This window comes from Ursus americanus, chromosome 18 (genome assembly GCF_024610735.1).
Source record: "Ursus americanus isolate L20-20 chromosome 18, mUrsAme1.1.p, whole genome shotgun sequence".
Taxonomy (NCBI): Eukaryota; Metazoa; Chordata; class Mammalia; order Carnivora; family Ursidae; genus Ursus; species Ursus americanus.
In genome coordinates this window covers 51,223,066-51,244,224 of record NC_142144.1, presented here as the reverse complement: position 1 = coordinate 51,244,224, position 21,159 = coordinate 51,223,066, and the positions used below count along the sequence as shown (strand labels likewise).

General features: G+C 38.3%; 1 protein-coding gene across 2 annotated transcripts in view; it reads right to left on the bottom strand.

Annotated features, from left to right (window-relative positions):
* Positions 1 to 6,383: 6,383 nt before the first annotated feature.
* Positions 6,384 to 21,159, bottom strand: part of TTC39B (tetratricopeptide repeat domain 39B) — a 117,629-nt gene continuing 102,853 nt past the window's right edge. For both annotated transcript variants that reach the window (XM_045780704.2, XM_045780705.2), the window contains 3 exons: positions 14,068 to 14,185; positions 12,373 to 12,489; positions 6,384 to 8,988 (listed from right to left, as the gene is read on the bottom strand). In XM_045780704.2, the coding sequence (XP_045636660.2) occupies positions 8,898 to 8,988; positions 12,373 to 12,489; positions 14,068 to 14,185 (326 nt within the window). In that variant the 3' untranslated portion in view covers positions 6,384 to 8,897. The remainder of the gene's footprint in view (positions 8,989 to 12,372; positions 12,490 to 14,067; positions 14,186 to 21,159) is intronic.

The window sequence follows — 21,159 nt, the reverse complement described above, 5'->3', positions numbered from 1 at the left end:
TGTTCACCAACATTTCTGGTACTTCTTCCAGGCACAGCATAGCATTGTGTTTCCTCCCCAGCTGAAGGTGGTAAAACTCTGGGATTTGCTTTGAATATGAACTATGTCACTTCTGGGTAGAAGCTCTAAGAGCCAATTCATGTATACCATGCTCTCTTTCCCTCTCCTGGCAGAGTGGAGACTCCAGCAGCCCAGGGCCCTGTATGAGGACAATGTGGAGTGGATCCCTCACTGGCCCGAGACAGAGAAGGGGCATGACAGAAACACATGGCTGTGTTGTGGTCATTTTCTTCCCATGACGTAGCCTAGGAACCAGGAGCAGAGGCTCATCTGCTGGGAAGGAAGCAGATGCACAGGAGACAGAGTAAAAATGGTCTCTAAAGCTTTTTTAATCTGAATTCAAATGCTTCCTGAGGATCTCTCACATTCCTGTCCCTGAGTTCCACAAGACGCCCTTTACCCACTTAACAGATGCTTCCTCGAGTTTTTGTTTTTAAACTAGCTCAAGTTGATTTTATTCCCATCCAAAGAGTTATAACTAATGCATCCCCAAATTTATCAAGCCCCTTATACCAAAGAACAACAATGAAAAAGACAAATGTGAAAGCCTGGGACACACTGTGAGAACCATGGTGGATGCAGCACAAATGGGAATGTAGCAGAGACAAGCCAACTGTTGGCCATAACCATTTCCTCTTTTTCCCTGAGCCCACAGACTACATTTCTCTGCCTCTTTCATCATTAGGTGAAGTGAGATGACTGAGCTCTAGCCAATGGAATATGAACAGATGATATGCATTACCTCCTTCACACAACCCTCCATGCTTTTTCCCCTTTCGCAGCTTTGATGCAAAAGGACAGAGTGACCTTAGCAGCCATGCATTGAAGACAGAAGAGCCACAAGACAAAGAACATGGGTTACAGAATCACAACATGAAAAGTCACGCGCTGGCAGGAACAACCTGCTTTGTGACAGATGTTAGCTTACCCTAACTCATCCAGGGGAGTAGAAGAAAGCATTTTATGCTAGGTTACCTGTTGGTGATTCTTATATACCTCGTTTGATCTTCCCTGAAGCTGAATGAGGTGGTGAAATTGTCCCCATTCTACAGAGGGGTTAGGCAAAGTTCAGAGAAGTGAACTTGTTGGGGAAGAGGATCACATGGCACTACCCAGCCAAGTCCAGCTTCAAACACAGACCTCCTGATTCCCAGAGGCCAATTTTTTCCCACTGTTACACTGAATGCTAAAGATTCCTCCTTAAACTGAACGTATTAGCACCTAATCTAAATCTCTAAACTATGAAATCGATTCTAAAAAGATGAAAGACAAGGTAATCCTCCCTCAAGATAACTGTGCCATCCCATTTATCTCTTCATGCCCATTGCTCAGTCAAGAACATGGCAGAAAGAGAGACTTTCCCATTTGTCTGAAAAGGTTTTAGAAAGTCTTACCAAGAAACAAAAAGTTAAGTGCACATCACACTACAATTAGAGACCAGCATAACAGATGTTGTGTTGGTGTAGACCAACCACAATAAGACTAATTTCATCAAGTGGAATTTACTTAAATAACAATATAACAATTCAATTGCATGTTGTAGGTAAACGAGTTGTAGCAATACAAGAATACCGAATTCCGGGAATACCTGGCAACTTACACATACAGCTAATAATGCAGGGTAATAATGCAGGGTATTCTGTAATACTGAAGAATGAAAAATAAAGCATGTTGACTTTCAAGTTGGGATGATTTATTTGTACTTAAAAATACAACTTCTAAGATGACATCTGTTTTCAAAAATGTCTTAATGTTAAAAATATGCTACAGGAACTGTTGTCTTCATGTTGAAAATGTGGATGTCATATCAGCATTAGCTTACAAATCATAGGTGATAACATTAACACAAAATCAGCAAGCAAATACGCATTGGGAACACAGTTTTTATATTAAAAATATCAGAAGTTCACAGTTTTCTTCTTTCTTCCCGACTTATATTGATAAAATGCTTTTATAGCTACAATCTATTTCACTTTCTGGTACCAGATCCAATGCCTATTTGATCAGCAGATGGATGCTACTAACACATTCATCTTACATAGAACTCACACATCTTCAATTTCTAAAAATGTCTTGCTCTGTAAAACTGTGACCACTGGGAATGGAAAAGATAGGAAACCAAGTTCAAGTGTAATGAGAAGAGAATGAGGGACAGAAAATGTTGGCAATTTTTACTAATAAATCATTGAATTACAAAGTACATACAGGTAGCTTTGATGAGTCAACAAGAAACCACACATTGATTTACAAAGTCTATGACCTCTAACTACTTTTGTTTAACCCAAATGAAAGTGAAAAATACACATTTTCAAAGAATTTCAAAATCCACCTACATGGCATGGTAACATTAAGGGTTTTTAGATAAGCAGACCACAAGACAGGTTTATTTTGTTTGTGTTTTAAGGCAAAGCAAAATTTCCCAAGTGAAATACCTACAAAATAAATTTGCTTTAGAAATAAATTTCAGTAATAAAATAATACTTCTCACTTATTAAATATATATTTTACCTTTACATCTGATTTAGCAACTTGCATCAAAAAATTCAAGAGTTCTATGAATATTTGCAAATAAATATTTAAAACACTAGCATATAAATGCCTCAGCTGGTATTCATTTGGGTGTTTGGATGTCAACAGTTAGCAAAGGGAAAAAAAGAATAAATAATAAACTACCTACTTATAAAAAAATTTTCCCTTAGACAACATGAGAATGCGACATACTGGTTCGGAATGAAGTCATTTTTCTGGACAGCACATATCAGTGGAACACGTGTGCTCTCCTTTTGCAAATCAAAGTACCCAACAGTACTGCTTTCTTCAGCCATTAAATCAACAGCCTAAGATTTATGTTTACCATAATCTTTCTTTTCATGTAAAGTATTTCCTTAAAAAATGAATCACTGTATAGAAAGCAACAGTCCACTATGAAGAGTAAAATCATTTCAGGTAAAAAGTGAAGTAATTAATGAAAATTGTTTAAACTAATTTACTAACCTGGACACTTGGTTCCAATAAAGACAAGAATGAATTAGGATGTCTGTATGATTTCCCAAGCAGGGAGTCACATCCCTTCAAATTGAGGAAGACCTTCCAGCATCTCAAAATAACAGAATTCCTTTAAAACTGAAATGATAAGCAGTATTCTCTAATATGTTCACGTATCCAATTTCTCTGGCTATCAGTTCTGTTACACTGAGACCCAACTTTTTCTTTTCCTAATAGTGTTCAATAGACTACTAATAATTAAACAAAATTACTAGAAAATATTAAGTAGCAATAAAACCAAAGCTCCCACTGGGATATGCCAGCATCCCTTACATTCATCACTTAAACTGTGTGTTTCTAAGAACTACTGGATTAACATACAAGTTTTACTTCATAAAGTTTAGCATTATACTTCAAAGTACCTTGAGATTTCCTATTAAATACCTGATCTGTAGGCATCTGTATGAATTCTTTATTAAATACAGTGAGGCGGCTGCTTGGATTTTTCCATGCAAGGTCGGGTTACAGTATTACCGTCTGATATATTTATAAATGGGACAGAATGGGGGTTAGACTTCCACCGAAGCTAGATGCACCAGCCCTTTAGGACGGATCAGGCCAAGAACCTGCTCAGCCTTCTGAATCCACTAAACAGTCCTTGCATCATTTCTTTCTGCCGTTTTCAAGTCATGAACGGATTGGAATGGACTTCCATGCCATCAAAATCAGATAGCAACTGCTCAACAGAGAAGGTATTCTCCCTCATGATAAATTCTGATGCATCCTTCCTTACATTTCAAGTTCAATAATCTGAAGTAACTAAATCTGACAGCAGATATAAAAAAGACAAAGCTATCAACAATGGGAAGTGGGAACAGGGTTTCAAACAAGCAATCGAATACGTAAAGAAAAATATATAAATAACTGGTCTACAGGAGGGGAGACAATTTGGAGAAAATCCTGCACTCTTTCTGAAAGAGCAGGATAAAACATTGTCTATTTCATATTTATAAGTTATTTTCTATCTACTTGCCTATCTGATCTAGACATGTCTACAGAGATTAAAAATGTCAATTACATGAATACATATAATTTAAGTATATCACACACATTAAAAATACTAATAATAGGCAGCAAAAGGCTTAAAGTATATAACTTTAAAAAAACTATCTGCCAAATCATAAGTGGGTAGCTAGTGACTAATATTCCTTAAATAGTCATATTGGCATAGCTGAGACACCAAATTCTTCAGAATAATGTTAACCTTAGAAAATATTATTTTAGGGGTGCCTGGGTGGCTCAGTCAGATAAGCGTCTGGCTCTTGATTTCAGCTCGGGTCTTGATCTCAGGGTCATGAGTTCAAGCCCCACGTTGGGACCCATGCTGTGGAGCCTACTTTATATATATATAATTTTAATCATAAAACCTACTAACATCTCAAAGGTGAATCACTCTACAACTCTAATTGTTTGTGCTGTTGCATCTGAAAAAGCGACAAATGTTTGTAAAATCAGATTAAAATAACAATGTTAAAAATAAGGTCTCAGTCTAGTATTTAAGGAGCTGTGGGAGAGTGAGTGATCAAAGATGACCTTGATCGGGGCGCCTGGGTGGCGCAGCGGTTGAGCGTCTGCCTTCGGCTCAGGGCGTGATCCCAGCGTTATGGGATCAAGCCCCACATCAGGCTCCTCCGCTATGAGCCTGCTTCTTCCTCTCCCACTCCCCCTGCTTGTGTTCCCTCTCTCGCTGGCTGTCTCTATCTCTGTCAAATAAATAAATAAAATCTTAAAAAAAAAAAAAGATGACCTTGATCATCTGCAGAATAAAATGATGAAATGAAAGTTTATGGGCACTTGAACAGAAAAAAACAAACCTCACAGATACATATTTGAACCAGAACTGAGAATACAACTATGGTGGTTGGGTGATCATAGTAGATAGCAACTCCAGGAAGCATGCTTTTGGGAGGCCTTTTCTTTAAACAGAACTGCAGCACACATAAATGAGCACTCCCTGACACCCAGCATCATTCCAACACATGCCATTAGCCATGTTTCAAGTGCTCAATTGTCCCATGTGGCCAGTGGCCACGAGACCGGACAGAGCAGGACTGAAGAGGTTGGGTGTGGGGGAGGAGATAATTTCCCAAGACTCATTCCAGGCCCTATGAATCACAAAATCTTAGGGCATCTAAACAATCACTAGAGTCTTCATTAACTCATTTTAACTAAATGCATTTGTATTTATGATTGATAAAGATGGAGAGAATAGGAGAAAAACAGAAATACGTAAAAAGAAAAATCAATGAAGGATTAATCAGAGTAATTCCAAAAATCTTTCTGTTAGTCACAAAAACCTTTTCAATTATTATTTTCAGTCACTTTAAAGGAAGGATGAGAAGTAGCATCATAACGACCATAGGGACTATTAGTGCCTATCACAATGTAACTACGCTTACAGCAGCTTCAAAAGGAGAAATACTCGATTGTCTTCAAAAGGGGGTAAACCTTCTTCTTTATACACATCCCACTGATTTGAAGCCCTTATCAAAGACTCATAGAGGAACCTCAAAGTTCAACTGTAAGTTGCCAGGCCAGGTAGGAACGATAGTCACATAGCTCTGCTAACCTGCCTACTTGGCCAAAGACAATATACTTAGATTGCTTCAATGATTAAAAAATCTTTCTTGATGCTGATTAATTTGGAATTCACCTCTCTAAAGCTTCTACCCACTTGTAGAGAAAACAGAATCAATGAGCTTCCTTTTCCTATGTAACTTGAGACTTTCCTGTATCCAGGAGAAGCACAGAAACATTAAAATATATGTCCACATAGGAGTTGATATAGTTAATCTTCCATTAATTATCAAGCGGAAGTCATGCCTTCCTTGTCACTGATCCTACAAAGCAGAACCTTTGCTTGAGTCTTAAAATTTATACAGCACTAATCAGAACCCTGGCTCTCCATTTAAAAAAAAGAAAAGAAAATTATACCAAAACTACACAAATTGCACAAACTGTCAGACATATTGGCAGCCCAAACCCATCACATATGCCCCTCAAAACATTAGATAAAACATTGTCACTTCAGCACTCATTCTTCACAAAGCACCCTGGATCCAAAGTCACTCCAAAAATGCAGTATTAGCTGACGCCATGAAAGTGGCATCACCAGGGCATCGTCAACAGGCCAGGAGACAGATAAATATTTGTAGTGTTAATGATATTACAACAATTACACAGTCAATGGATAGATCATCCATATTAACAGTTAACTATAAAAAGAACAGGACAATCAGAGAAAGACAATTATCATGAGGTTTCACTCACACGAAACAGCGCAGAGGATCATAGGGGAAGGGAGGGGAAAATGGAATGGGAAGAAATCAGAGAGGGAGACAAACCGTGAGAGACTCTTAACTATGGGAAAGAAACAGGGTTGCTGGAGGGGAGGTGGGTGAGGGGAGGGGGTAACTGGGTGATGGACATTAAGGTGATGAGCACTGGGTGTTATGTGCGACTGATAAATTACTGAACTACATCTGAAACTAATGATGTTCTATAGGCTTGTTAATTGAATTTAAATAAAAAGAATAGGAAGTAAAAATAAGAACAAAATAAGAAAAAAATAGAGGAACAATTCTAATGAGAGATAGGAATTTCTTTTATATTTGTTTGGTAATGCAGAGTTAAAGTAAAATAAAAATAAACACCATAGCTTATATTGTTTTCAAATTATACCAGAAAGATAAGTTTTTACTGACTTCCGCTCTGACCTGCAGGTTCTCACAAAAACAATATGGGTGTTTGTACTTTAAAAAAGTAATGCTACCAAAGCTCTTCTAAGGAAATTGTTTACTATTTCTCAAGTTGTATACAAAATAATTATTAAATGTATTTCCACTGCTGATATGGTAATAACCGTTCATTTTATTTCCTCTTGTCTGGACTTAAAATAAAGCTACGTAATTCATATTAATAGCACATAGCGAGAGCTCCCACCATGCTGTCTGAAGGACTAGTTCTCTGACTCAAGTTGTATTAATCACCTTCCACTGGAAACATATCCTTAGTATTGGTCAAGAATTAGTACCTTAAAGAAAACAAGACCAAAATACCTGCTGGGCATAGACACGTATAGCAGGGAATGAACAGTAAGGAGCAAATTCATAATCTGGGTTATTGTCAGGGCCAAACACATGAATAAATTTAAAGGTGTTTGAATTTCTGCACTTCCTTCATTTTACATCAGAGACCACAAAGTCGGCCAATATTTTTGTGTTGATATTATCAGTGCATAAAATCCATAATTATTACAGCAACTCATATACTCACATGGCCTTTCACAGTTTACAAAAAGCTATCATATGCATTATCTAACTGAGCCGCCACGAGCACCAAGCAGTGTGTTGCCATCCCCACTGGGGAAACGGAGTCGAGGAAGAATGACTTAGTCCACGTCAAGGAAGTACCGACTAGCAGAGGTGGGCTCCAGGCGCCCAATCTGGGGCTGTTCTGCTAAACTGCAGAGGTTTCCATAAGTTACTCTTCAAAATAGAACAGAAATGGGACCAAACCCTGATTTATGGATCCATGAAGTATTTTTCCTCACCCTGGATGCAATCCTGTCATTAACCCCAACACTTGGCAGTGGGGGGGTAGACAGGACTGTGGAGTAAGACACGCACTTTGTGGTAATAGTTTGAGTTAAACAGTTTGACGCTGTTTGCAGAAAATGCCTAATACACAGACGCACAGTTAAAAAACTGAAAGAGACCTTGAAAAGTCATCTGTTCTTTTTCCATTTCATAGATGAGGAAAATATGCTGACGCAGAGAACAGGGGGGCTCCTCAAGGGTCACCCCAGTAACTGCTAAGCCAGGCTCTCCCCCACATTCTGCCCTGATTGTGTTTCCCAGTTAAAGGACGAAGCGCAGTCCAGATATTTACAAGGAACCATCACAGTGCTAGATAAAGAGATTAGAAAATTAGATCTTACTCACCAACATCATGAGTATAAAAATTACTGATATTTTACATATCATTTAAAGCAGCAGGAACTTTGCTTCCTATAGAAAAAAATAATCAATGTACGTATTTTAGACTCTCATGGCTAAGGTTGAGGATAATTTCTAAAATATGACTTTTTCTTCCCTTTAGACAGAGTTCTTTGAATTTTATTATAATAGACTTAGGTACATTCAAAAAAAGAATAGTTGCTCAAAAATGTCACCACCTTTAACTTACATGAAGAATAAAAAAAACCTTAAAACCTATATTTCACCATCTTTTCTAGATACAGTTCCCTTCCACCTATTAAGGACATTATCCTGTCCCTAATTCACACCCACTGCCTGTCTTATTCAGGAGACTTCAGGTTATTGGTAATCTATTTTGAATGTAGGTGATTTTTATTTCCCCTCTTAAATTTAAACAGGAGGCAACAAAATATCTCTGACCAACAAAGCTAAAAATGGCTCAACTTATCAGCCATTTGCTACTTAAACATTAATTTCCACATTAAAAAAAATAAATAATCTAATCAGACTTGATTGTACCTGTGAGTCCTTTAAAAGACTTCTTCACTCTCCAATTCAAATCTAATATGAAATTCTTTTTGGAGAGGCAAAATATAAGAATTTTCTAGATAGTATTAAACATTGAACATCGTTTCATAGGAAAAAAAAAATTTACGCAGACCAACAGTAAACCACACAGATGATAAAAAATATTAACAATAAATTATTTTTTTGTCTCTCATTCACAAGATCACTTTTCTACTTTAATACAAGCTCTAGTCTATCGCAGATGTCAGTGCTAACTGAGGAAAAACCCCATCCTTCATGTTCTGATCAATCGGAGGAAGTTTTTTTCCAGAGGTGAAGAGCTGCCTGAATTCGGAAGTGTAGCCTGGACTCCATGGAGTAATCTTTGTAGTTGTTTCTAAAGAAAATAACAATGAAATTGTAATGTCAAAATCCCTTTGTATCCAACAAGGGCAACACCACCACCTCCCCTTCTTCTCATCTTCATTCCTTATTTGCTTCCAAATGTGAATATGACTTAACAGCAGATCTTGTTAAAATGTAGATTCTGATCCTGTGAGCAAAGGAGGATGGCAATATTCTATATTTCTAGAAGCTTCCTGGCAGTGATTTGAGTCATACTTTGAGTAGCAGGTTCCTATTTAATGACCAATCCATTCACAAACACAGCCAGAAGCATATGAAGAGGGTTTAACAACTTTTGTGAACTATTCCTAAATAGTTGACTTTCTTTTCTAAACCAGGAATTTTAAGGCAGCCTCACGTGAACATGATCAATCACTGCCCCCCCACCCCCGCAAAGAAATGATGCTGAAACTCTCATGAAACAGCTACAACAAAGAAAGCAGGATTATATGGTGACACCAAAATTATTCCGATTCTCACAGGCAAATATCAATGGTTTGGCCAATAACTGTGGGACGATGTCAGAAGGCGCCATAGAAATCCATAGATTAGTTAAAAACTTTACTTAGATCATCCATGTTCACTTCCGTCTGTTAGAATTGTTAAGAATCAGCAGGAGGGAATGGCTGTAACTCTGGGCTCCTGCTTTTACACAGTGCCTTGGCCCGTGGGTGAACTGTAACTCCTTTCTTTGCAATGGCAATGCTTTCCTTCAACAGCTCTTTTTATACAGGTCTAAGAGCTACTCACCGGTAACCTTGATAACAGTTATTATACACAATACGGGTTACCAAAGGATGTAACTGAGTATTTTCCTAAATGCCCGGCCACTAATTTTGGCAACTTTGCGAAGCTCCAACTGCATAATGGAAAGTGCAGACAATTCAAAGTCTTGAAATTGCTGGGAAGCAATCTGTTTATGGTGGTTTCATTAGCACAGGCTTGAGTTAGTGGTGACTTTTGATCACTGATGGTCTTTTTTTTTAGTAGTGAATTATCAGTCTTATTTTCATCATTACAAATTTGTCTTATTGTGCATTGCTTAGGTAACACCAAGTAGGTCCAAACAATGAATACTGCAAACGACACTAATGAGAGTTCCTAATTTTCCAATAGCTAGATTTGAAGATACATACATGTCAGTTGAAATAAGAGTCATTCTCACTCTTAACAAAATTAGCTTTAAAAGTGACTCACTCCGATATCACCCTTTAAAAAAATAAGTAGCAGCAGGAGCAGCCTCTCTCAGTTCCATGATGCCCCTGAAGCTTCTTCCCCATTACTATGCTTCATTCACAGCAACACATCCTGAAAAGTTGCCTGAAGTAGCTGACTCCACTTTCTCCCCTCACTGGTCAAAGTCACTGATGATCTTCATGCTGCCAAGTTCAGCAGCCACTTCTCTGGACTCCCCTTGCTTCACCTCTCAGCAGCCATCTTCACAAATGACCACTTTCTTCTCTTTGAAACACTTTGTTCACTTTGCTTTCCTGGATGTCTTCCTAATTCACTGGCCACTTCTTCTTAATCTTATTGTTTCATTTCTAAAATGATGGCATAGGGGCGCCTGGGTGGCTCAGTCGTTAAGCGTCTGCCTTTGGCTCAGGGCGTGATCCCCGGTGTACCGGGATCGAGCCCCACATCAGGCTCCTCTGCTATGAGCCTGCTTCTTCCTCTCCCACTCCCCCTGCTTGTGTTCCCTCTCTCACTGCCTGTCTCTCTGTCAAGTAAATAAATAAAATCTTTTAAAAATTAAAATAAAATAAAATAAAATAAAATAAAATAAAATAAAATAAAATAAAATGATGGCATATCCCGAAGCTCTTTCTCTAGCTGTATTATTTTCCCCGAATCACTTCACCAAGTATCCTGGCTTTAAATATCACTGTCTTTGAGCAGGTGACTTTGAAATCTCTACATTCAGCCTTGATGTTTCCACTGAACTCCAGGCTTGTATATTTGACTGTCAACTCACCATCTCCACATGGACACCCAGCAAGCACCTCAAAATCCCATGGTTCTAAACAGAAGTATGTCTTCTCCTTTCCTGGAACCTGCTCTTCTAAGCATACCCCATTTCAGCAAATAGCATCATATACTATCTAGTGGCTAATTGCCCATTTAGAAGTTTCCTAGCTGTGGCTTCAGCCAGGAATGCTCCCCACCCCGTCTTTTGGTGACTGATCTTCTCAAGACTGGCTTTAAATATGCAAATCTCAACTACAGTATCATCTCCTCAAGGAAAACTTCCAGGCTCAACCCAACCTAAGGTAATACCCAGGGACTCTGTATCATATTATAAATGTCAGCAAAGCATATGCCATTGCTGGTTTTCCTACTTGTTGGTTTATTCAACATCCCCTCTAACTAAGCAAAAGGAAACGTCACCTGTTTATGTATAGATGTCTGTCTAGAGCCTTTACTAGTGTCTGGCACATAATAAATACTTAGTGAATACTCGCTGAATTTGAGTAAATGAACAAACTAATGAATCAATAAGCTATAGGGGCGCCTGGGTGGCACAGCGGTTAAAGCGTCTGCCTTCGGCTCAGGGCGTGATCCCGGCATTACGGGATCGAGCCCCACGTCAGGCTCCTCCACTATGAGCCTGCTTCTTCCTCTCCCACTCCCCCTGCTTGTGTTCCCTCTCTCGCTGGCTGTCTCTATCTCTGTCAAATAAATAAAAAAATAAAACCTTAAAAAAAAAAATAAGCTATTTATGGCTTAAAGCTATTATGTCATTCTTTCTCCACTGTATTCAAGAAGTATTCAAGGCGAACAGACCACAGGGTTTAAGTGAGCCATGATCACAAGTCTGAGAGCCACTGTCAAGCAGAAATGAAAATGCTTCGAAATTACCACAGTAGACAGAAAGAAAAGAGAGCCAGGGAAAGACACAGAGGGCTTCTTCCAATCAGCAGCTCTTCAAGGAAATGAGAGATATGGTTGAAGACAACGAGGGTCAGCAAATTATGACCCAAATAATGGCCAAACCCAGATACACCCATTTATTTACATGTTGTCTTCTGCGGCTGCTTTCAATGCAATTAGAAGTTGCAATGAAACCTTATGCTGTAAAACCAAAAATTCTTACTATCTGGTCCTTTCCAGAAAATGCCTGCCAACCCCAATCCAGAAGAGAATAGGTTAGAAATCAGGCATAGAGAGGCCCACAATCACATTTGCAAACAAATGTGATTGTGGCATTAAAAAGGCTGGAAATAGCACAACTACAGCAAAAGTCATGAGCATAACGTTATTATTCATTTTTCATTCGTGTTTTAACTTCTAAGTATATAATATTACTGCTGTGGTTATACTGGTGTCGATGTTCCTGACTTCATAGCAGGCAGGAAGAGCTGCCATCACCACTTACCTTGCAGTTTCTAGGGTCTTTATGGCCTTGTCAATTTCCCCTTGGCTTTTGTACAAAAAGGCCAACTCAAACAGAGTAAATGGCACTAGATAGTGGTCATACTTCAGTAGCTTTTCACTAAAAGAGTGAAAAAAAAGTGATTAAGTCTTAACAGAACAAGAAACAAATCATTCTTTTTTAATGTATGTACTTTCCCCATTTCTCAGGAACCAGGTACAGCACTAAGCTTATTACCGGACAGAACTGTCATTATATGGTCAAGAAATCTAATAAACGATGGCAATAAATAGTGTGTTTTGACTATATTCATCTTTTATTTTATTCTTTAATCTAAATCCAGTACTGAGCATTGTTTATGCCCCTTAGGCAGACGAATGCATGCAAGATCTTCAAAGATTAACCCTGAAAGGACAAGGTCATCCTCCTAAAAAATGAACGTGTTCAGGAAATGACTCCATTTAGAAATAAGGACACTGTATTCCTTTAAATTGTTAAGTCTTATAAGGCTAAAAAAAAGTCAATAAAGAAGTGGTCAACACTTCTGTTTTCAGCAATATTATGAAATCTGACCATAAAGCATCAAGAAGCAATAAAAAATAAATATATATAAGGTAAAGCCCTTCCAAATGCATAACTCAGCTCACAAGAACATAAGAAAAACTCTCAAGCTGAAAACAAAACAAAGCCAGAACTCTAAGTGTCTGGATGATGTCAAAGCAGTTCTGGGACCTGTTTTGGCCTGAATCAACCAGGGCTTTATATCTCAGTGTTCATGCAGATGAGGCCTTGAGTCCACAGAAGAGCAGCGCCTGAGACTTCTATATCAAGCTGGGGCCATTCTCCATCAGAGAAAGGGCAGATTGGAAAAACCTACTCTCTGGCATAGGAGGAAGACAAGGGCAGTTGGCTCCTCGGTCTGCATCCAGGTTGGAAGGAAAAAATGCATTCCTTGGGAAATTAATAACAGACCTGTCCTCACATGAATTTGCAATTCATATTTACGTGGCCCAAAGGATCCAAGGACCTCTAAGCAATGACATTAACATGAAAGTGGGCCTGGGCTGAAAAAGTTTTGGGGGCACTGGCAGAAATAAAAGCAAAATCACTTCAGAGGCTCTTCTTCCATCCCAGCCTCATAGGTGTCTCATGATAAAACCCCATTGAAGGGGAGCTCACGATCCCAAATTACAAAACACGGGAGCAAACAATTCACTGTAGATTCGACAAATGTAACACATAGCACAAATTGGGTCATCCTTTTGATCCTTCTAGAAACATCAGTAAAATTGAACTCAATGGATACTTCTTTTCTTTTTTTTTTAATTACTTTTTTTTTATCAATGGCTACTTCTTTAACATGTTTACTAAAAACAGCAGATGACTTATTTGGGATATAGACATGGTCTCTTTCCTCTTCATAAGGACACCAGTCCTCACCAGTCCTCCTATGTTCTCAGCTAAACTAGTGTTTAGCTTTCATGGAGCTTAGTGTTCCCCTTACACACCAGCAGAAATGCATAAAGCCATGCTCTACTGGGGCTCTAAGTTTGCTCTCCAAGGACAAAGAGAGCACTACTGGATTCTTTTCCTGGTAGCACCGAACACTCGCCGCGGGAGGGAACACGTTGCTTTCTCACAGTAACTCCCTGGAAACCACAGCCTGCACTCAGCCCCAGCCTCCTTGCTCGTTTGTACCTTTGGATGACGTGATTGAAGCACAGCTCGGCTTGCAAGGGCCGCTGCAGGTTCTTAAGGCAACACCCCTTCAGCAGCTTCACCAAGCACTCGTCGTCCACTGAGTAGTCGCTTATGTCTAAAGCCAAACAAACAGAAAGCAAGCACAAAAGGAAAAACACTTTTAAAAATCCCAAGGGAAAAAAATAAATAAAAATAAAAATGAAATAAAATAAAATCCCAAGGAAGAGGGAGAACGAATAGCTACTAGGTTTTGGAGGGATCACTGAAAAATAAGGACAATATTTCTAGCATGTGCTATGCTTCATTTAATAAAACACAATGAAAATATTTTATTTATTCATTTACTTTTAAATTTATTTTATTATGTTATGTTAGTCACCATACAGTATATCATTAGTTTCTGATGTAGTGTTCCATGACACAATGAAAATATTTTAAATTAAAAGAAGAAGGAGCTTACTACCTTACTACACCATTTTATGAAGGGGTGCAACTCTATCCACTTGAAAATCTTTCTTCGGGTGCTCAGTGCTCATTGTCTGAGTTAGGCGGCCTTAGATGTCACAATAGGAAATCTGAACTCTAATAAAGTCGGCGCCGTATTAATTCTATAAAAGGTAAAGTGAGAGGAGCAAGAGGGCTGCCTCCTCCCGTGGTTCTGGCGACGAACTGCGCTGGCTTCACGCAGGAGACGATAACACTTCCATATGGAGAAGCAGATGGCTTCCTACCCATTAAAAATTCAGGAAGTAGAATAGAATACCCTCTCCAGATCAGTCTGTTTACAACTTATCAATTCTCCCAGGGTTTGTTCTTTTGGGGGAAAATTCTGTCATAAAATTAGACCAAATGGTTCCGAAGTACAGGCAAGGTACCTAAAACTTTACCTCACAAACTTGCAAGCGCTTGAGGCTAATGTCAAGGGTTTTCTTTCACCACGTTTCCCCTTTCCAAAATGACTCATTGCCTTCTACAGCCCAAGGCTGTAGAATATTAAACAAAAGGAACCATATCCTGTGCGACATTGACCTGACAAAGGTAGACATTTCACATCTACCACTTTTGAATTTGGGAGCTTTCGCAAGTTACTGCAACTAAGTCATTCTCAAGACAGGCCGATAATTTATACATTTCAGGCTATGACAAGACAGGGGTGGGAGGGGTAGTAAACCAAACCCCTGGAGCCTGGGAGTCGTCCTACTGAGATTCCCCTGCTTTGAGTACAAACCTCAGAATTCACCATTAACACATGCTGGTGTTTGAGTTAGTAAACTGCTTGTTGATGGGAGGTTAATGATGCAACTTAACCAACTGGAAGGGGATCACTTTACTTCTAGGTGCTAAAAACAGCTGACATTCACCTTTCACTTCCAAGCTCTGATAGTTCATTCACCAAGAAAAATCACAGGTTATCAATATCACGTTACCTTTCGTATTACTTAAGGATCATTTTACAGCAACCCCCCACCCCCCGCCCCGCCACCGGCACACACACACAAATATATCTACGTTTCTAATCATGGATGCTCACTGAAATACATAAACAAGAAGCAGTAGCTTTCCAGGCCTAGAACCAAACTCTTAGGGTCCATACTGGATGCTAGTTTTTAGTATCGTTTTTGTGCATTCTACTGAGTCCTGTATTAGCATTTTATGACAGTTTGTCTTAGCACAAAATCCTGGTGCTCAGTGAATGATGGTTTTTCTGAGGAACAGACATAACACTATGGAAAATTTAAGTACCACTAACACCGCACTTAGCTTTTATTTAGATCATAAGTTAAGGATATAGAAAATGGGTCCAGGGGCGCCTGGGTGGCACAGCGGTTAAGCGTCTGCCTTCGGCTCAGGGCGTGATCCTGGCGTTATGGGATCGAGCCCCACATCAGGCTCCTCTGCTGGGAGCCTGCTTCTTCCTCTCCCACTCCCCCTGCTTGTGTTCCCTCTCTCGCTGGCTGTCTCTATCTCTGTCGAATAAATAAATAAAATCTTTAAAAAAAAGAAAAGAAAAGAAAAGAAAAGAAAAGAAAAGAAAAGAAAAGAAAAGAAAAGAAAAGAAAAGAAAATGGGTCCAAAGACACCACCTTCCTCCAAACCTTAGCAAAACCATTATTTCCTCAGACCACAGAGTACTCTGTCAGATGATTATTTTCCCTTAAAATCTGAATGCTTTATCGTGATTCTCAACCTCATGGGTGAGTTCACAGATGAACATTTCAACACAGAATTTCCATTTTACATTCCAAGAAAATTATACAATGCTGCCAAAGCATATTTTCATCACAAAAGATCTGCTTAACTTAATAAAACAGAGGGTAGGCTGAGGAAAAAGAAAGTTTGAAGCCCAAACTACAAAAATATCCACATTAAACTTTTTAGAAACTAGCTGAAATGCACCAAAGGAAAAATTCAAAAACAGATTTAGAAAGTGAAAAGCCATAAAGTAGCATTTTCCCTTTTATGTAGCCCTGATTGTGTTTGCTATATAATTTCACAAAGCAAATTAACTGCAACAAAGAGCCAGAGAAGAACTACTGTACCAACTTCTGGCTACATGTTGAGTTTAGTTAGATTTCAAATGGAACACTAAAGGAATTAGTGGCAGACACTGACTCCAGGCATATTACATGGAGTGTGCTCTTATTAAACTGTATCCGTCCCTTTGTAATCATAAGGGGCCTTTCATAATCGCATTGTCAGAGCAGAACACCAACTGTATCTTCTACCATCTTTTACTTTAGAGACACTTGCCAAGGGGAGAAGAAGCAACAACACATTCACTTGCCAATACCGGGGAGAAACAGGGTGGAGGCTGGAGTCACCTCAGGTTTACAACTTCGTTTTATTTTTTCAGTTTTGGATTTCTTTTCCCCCTTGCTCTGAAAGATAAGAGCTTAATTACTAAAAGGTCATTACTGAGTAGAGGGAAGGAGCGGAGATGGAAATTTGGTAATTTTCCTGCAGAAAATAATGGACCTGGAATAGATTATCAAAATTTTGTGTACAAAATCTTCAGGAAGAAAAAGCTTTTTAAAATTATTATTATTATAATTTTTTTTTTTACCAGAGGGAACACATAGAAAAACAGAATTGTATGAAGTACAGTGCATCTGTCTGTCTGTCTGAGCTTTCCCCAGCCCTCCTTAAATATCTCCAAGCCTACCATCTCAATAGATCATTAAAAGAGGAAGGAATGAATGGAGAGAGCAGTCTGGTTTTCTAAGCCTCTATTTTACTGTACATACTTAGTCCGATACATGTATTACTCCTTTCCATTTCCCCCCAACCAATAATGGGACAAAATAAACTCTGAGGTAAAGGCTGAAGAGCCTGCTCAAATAGAGAAAAATCCAATGGTCCCTCAGGTCTTCTTAATATACAAAGGCCCTACTCTCTGGTGGTAAGTATTAGTCTATACAACAAAGGATTCAAACGTCAGAATTTATTCAACTGAACCAAAGCCCTTACATTTGTAGGAAAACACAAGAAACAACCTGGTTCACTTTTCTGGGGGGAAAAATACTCTACAAATGTTTTCATTTAATAAAAAGAGGTTTTCCTTCACCTCCCAGTTTTTACATATCCACTTATTAAAAACATATCCACTTTCCCATTTGGTTTGCGGATATATGGGTTTTAATCATAGATAATCCCCCTACTGGCAGAAACAATGTTTTCTCAGCCTATCACAATTCTATATCTAGTATGGAAAATCTAAGAGTGTTCAAATGAGCAAGTTAATAAAATGTAGCCCAATTAGTTGAATAAAAATGAATACTAAAATTTGTTTAAAAGCCCAAATGGATTCTACAAAGGTGCATTTTGTGAAATCTCATTTTTTAAGGTCAACTTTCATAGACTTTCATTTCATCCAAATTTCAAAATGATGTAACTTTATGTTGACTTTACACACAAATTAAACTAAAATCTTTTTCCTTTTTGAAGTAACGTCACACTGAAAATAGTAAAGATCATCTCACGCCCATTAGGATGGTTACTACAAAAAAAAAAAAAAAAAAACCCAAAACACCCCCCAGGATATTACGAATACTGGTGAGGATATAGAGAAATTAGAACCTTGCGCACTGCTGGAGGGAAGGTAAAATGGTGCAGCCGCTAGAGAAAACTGTGGCAATTCCTCAAAAAATTTAAAATAGAAATACCACATGATCCAGCTATTCTACTTTTGGGCATTTATCTGAAAGAACTGAAAGTGGGGCACCTGGGTGGCTCAGTTGGTTAAGCGTCTGCCTTCAGCTCAGGTCATGATCCCAAGGTCCTGGGGCGGAGCCCTGCATCAGGCTCCCTGCTCCGCGGGGAGTCTGCTTCTCCCTCTCCCTCTGCTCCTCTCCCTCTCTCTCTCAAATAAATAAATAAAATCTTTAAAAATAAATAAATAAAAGAACTGAAAGCAATCTCAAAAAAATATTTACATACACGTGTTCATAGAAGTATTATTTGCAATAGCCAAAAAGTAGAAGCAACTCAAATGTGCCACAGTGGATAAATAGAAAAGCAAAATGTGATCTATACATGCAATGGAATATTATGCAGCATTAAAAAGGGGAAATTCTCACACATGCTACTACATGGATATACCCTGAGACCATCTTTTTTTAAGATTTTATTTATTTGACAAAGAGAGAGTGAGAGAGCACAAGCAGGGGAAGCAGAGAGAGAGAGAGAGAGAAGCAGGCTCCCCACTGAGCAAGGAGCCCGACGTGGAGTTCGATCCCAGGACTCTGGGATCATGGCCTGAGCCCAAGGCAGACGCTTAACCAACTGAGCCACCCAGGTGCCCCAAAGCCTGAGGTGCCATTATGTAAAGTGAAATAAGCCAGTCCCAAAAGGACAAATAATGTAGGATTCCACTCAAATGAGCAACCTAATATAGTTCAATTCATAGTAACAAAATGTATAACTGTGGTTGCCAGTGGCAGTGAGGAGAGGGAAATGGAGAGCTATTTTTAATGGGTATGGAGAAGTTCTGGAGACCAGTTGTACAACTATGTGAATATATTTAACATTACTGAACTGTACAGTTAAAAATGGGTCACATGGTAAATTTTGTGTGATATATATTTTGTACTACAATTAAAAATTAAAAAGAGGGGCACCTGGGTGGCTCAGTCAGTTAAGTGTCTGACTCTTGACCTCATCTCAGGTCTTGATCTCAGGTTTGTGAGTTCAAGCCCCACATTGGGCTCCACGCTGGGCATGGAGCCTACTTAAAAAAATAAAATAAAATAATTTTTAAAAATTAAAAAGATACAATTGTAAAATGAATAGTAAAGAAACTTAATGCAACTCTCTATATAAAAACTATGTAGATAATATACTAGTAATGTCACATCTAGAACATACAAAGAAAGTCTAAAATGTCCATATAGTGAGTCTGTAAGACTATACTTATACATACGCTCCTTTGGTTCTCTGTTAAATAGTACAAACTTTGGATTTCTTTTTTGATTTCAGTTTCTCGAGCCCTTTCATCCACCTGTTTCCCTGGTGCCCAGAAATCACAGAGAATTATCAGTCCATGAAGATAAATACCTCAATATTTTGGCTACTCTACCAAGCTTCAGCTCATAGGGGTTGAAGTTTAATACTTTTCTCTAAGGGGAAGGAAAAAGGAGAGAAAGGGAACCACGGTTCTTTTATAAAAATGCTGCCTTTAACATGGGAGACTGACATTACTCACCCTCCAGCAATAGATGACCTCTGCAGGTGACTTTTTTCAATAGTAAAGTAGAATATTCCATTTACCCGATTCTCCCTGTGATTACCAGTTTATATTCACAGAACGGTAATTTGGGAGAACTGGGGGGTGGGGGTGCTGATCTGTGGCCCCAGGACGTCATTGCTTTCTGTTCTATTGACTTCTTCAGCTATCCTGCCTGAAACCTTGACCTTATTAGCTATTAAGGCCACTGATTCAGCTTTCATTCTTTCATATTTCCTCTCCTTATTGATGGCAATCTAAAACTAGAATTATTGGAAATATGGAAAGCAGCCTAAATGCCCAACAATACTGAGAGATTTGATTAAATTATGATACATTAGCTCCATGGAGTGCTATGAAGCTTTTGAAATTATTATAGGAGCCATTTAACAACAATTTAAAAGTCTATGATAAAAACAGAACTACCATATGATCTAGCAATTCCACTTCTAGGTATTTATTCAAAGAAAATGAAAACACCAAATCAAAAAGATATGTGCACCCCCATGTTCATCACAGCATTATTTACAATAGCCGAGATATGGAAGCCATAAATGGATGAATGGACAAAGTAAATGTAGTATAAACATACCACAGAATAGTATTCAGCCATAAAAAATAAAATCTTGCCATTTTGCAAGAACATGGATTGACCTTGAGGGCATTATGCTAAGTAATGAAATAAGTCAGACAGAGAAAGACAAATATTATGATCTCGCTTATGTGAAATCTAAACAACACAACAAAAAAACCAAGTTTATAAATTGGTCGTTGCTGGGGGTGGGGCATAGGAAGTAGGAAAAATGGGTAAAGAAAAGTATAAACTTCCCATTATAAAATAAATCATGGGGATATAACGTACAGCATGGTGACTGTAGTTAATAATACTGTACTACATATTTGAAAGTTGCTAAGAGAGCAGATCTTAAAAGTTCTAACACAAGAAAAAAAAATTTGTAACTATGTATGGTAACGAAAGTTAACTAGACTTATTGTGCTGATCATTAGAGAGGCCACAGATACCGAATCATTATGGTATGCACATCAAACTAATACAATGTTATGTGTCAATTATACTTCAATTTTAAAAAGTTTATGACATATTAAGTGAACCAAAAAGTAGTCCAGTATATATCCAGGTACACTATGGTTGCAACTATAAAAACAAGGCTAGGCTGGAACAAACAAAAATTCTAAATTAACCATGTTAGAGTAGCAAAAATATGGGTAACTTTTTCACCTACAACTATCAATTATAATTATGTGTTTAATTTTTTAACAATAATTATAAAGAAAAATCTCATTTAACATTTCAGCCTCATTCTATAGCTCCAAATACAAAAATGATCCAAATGAGGTTCTCATCC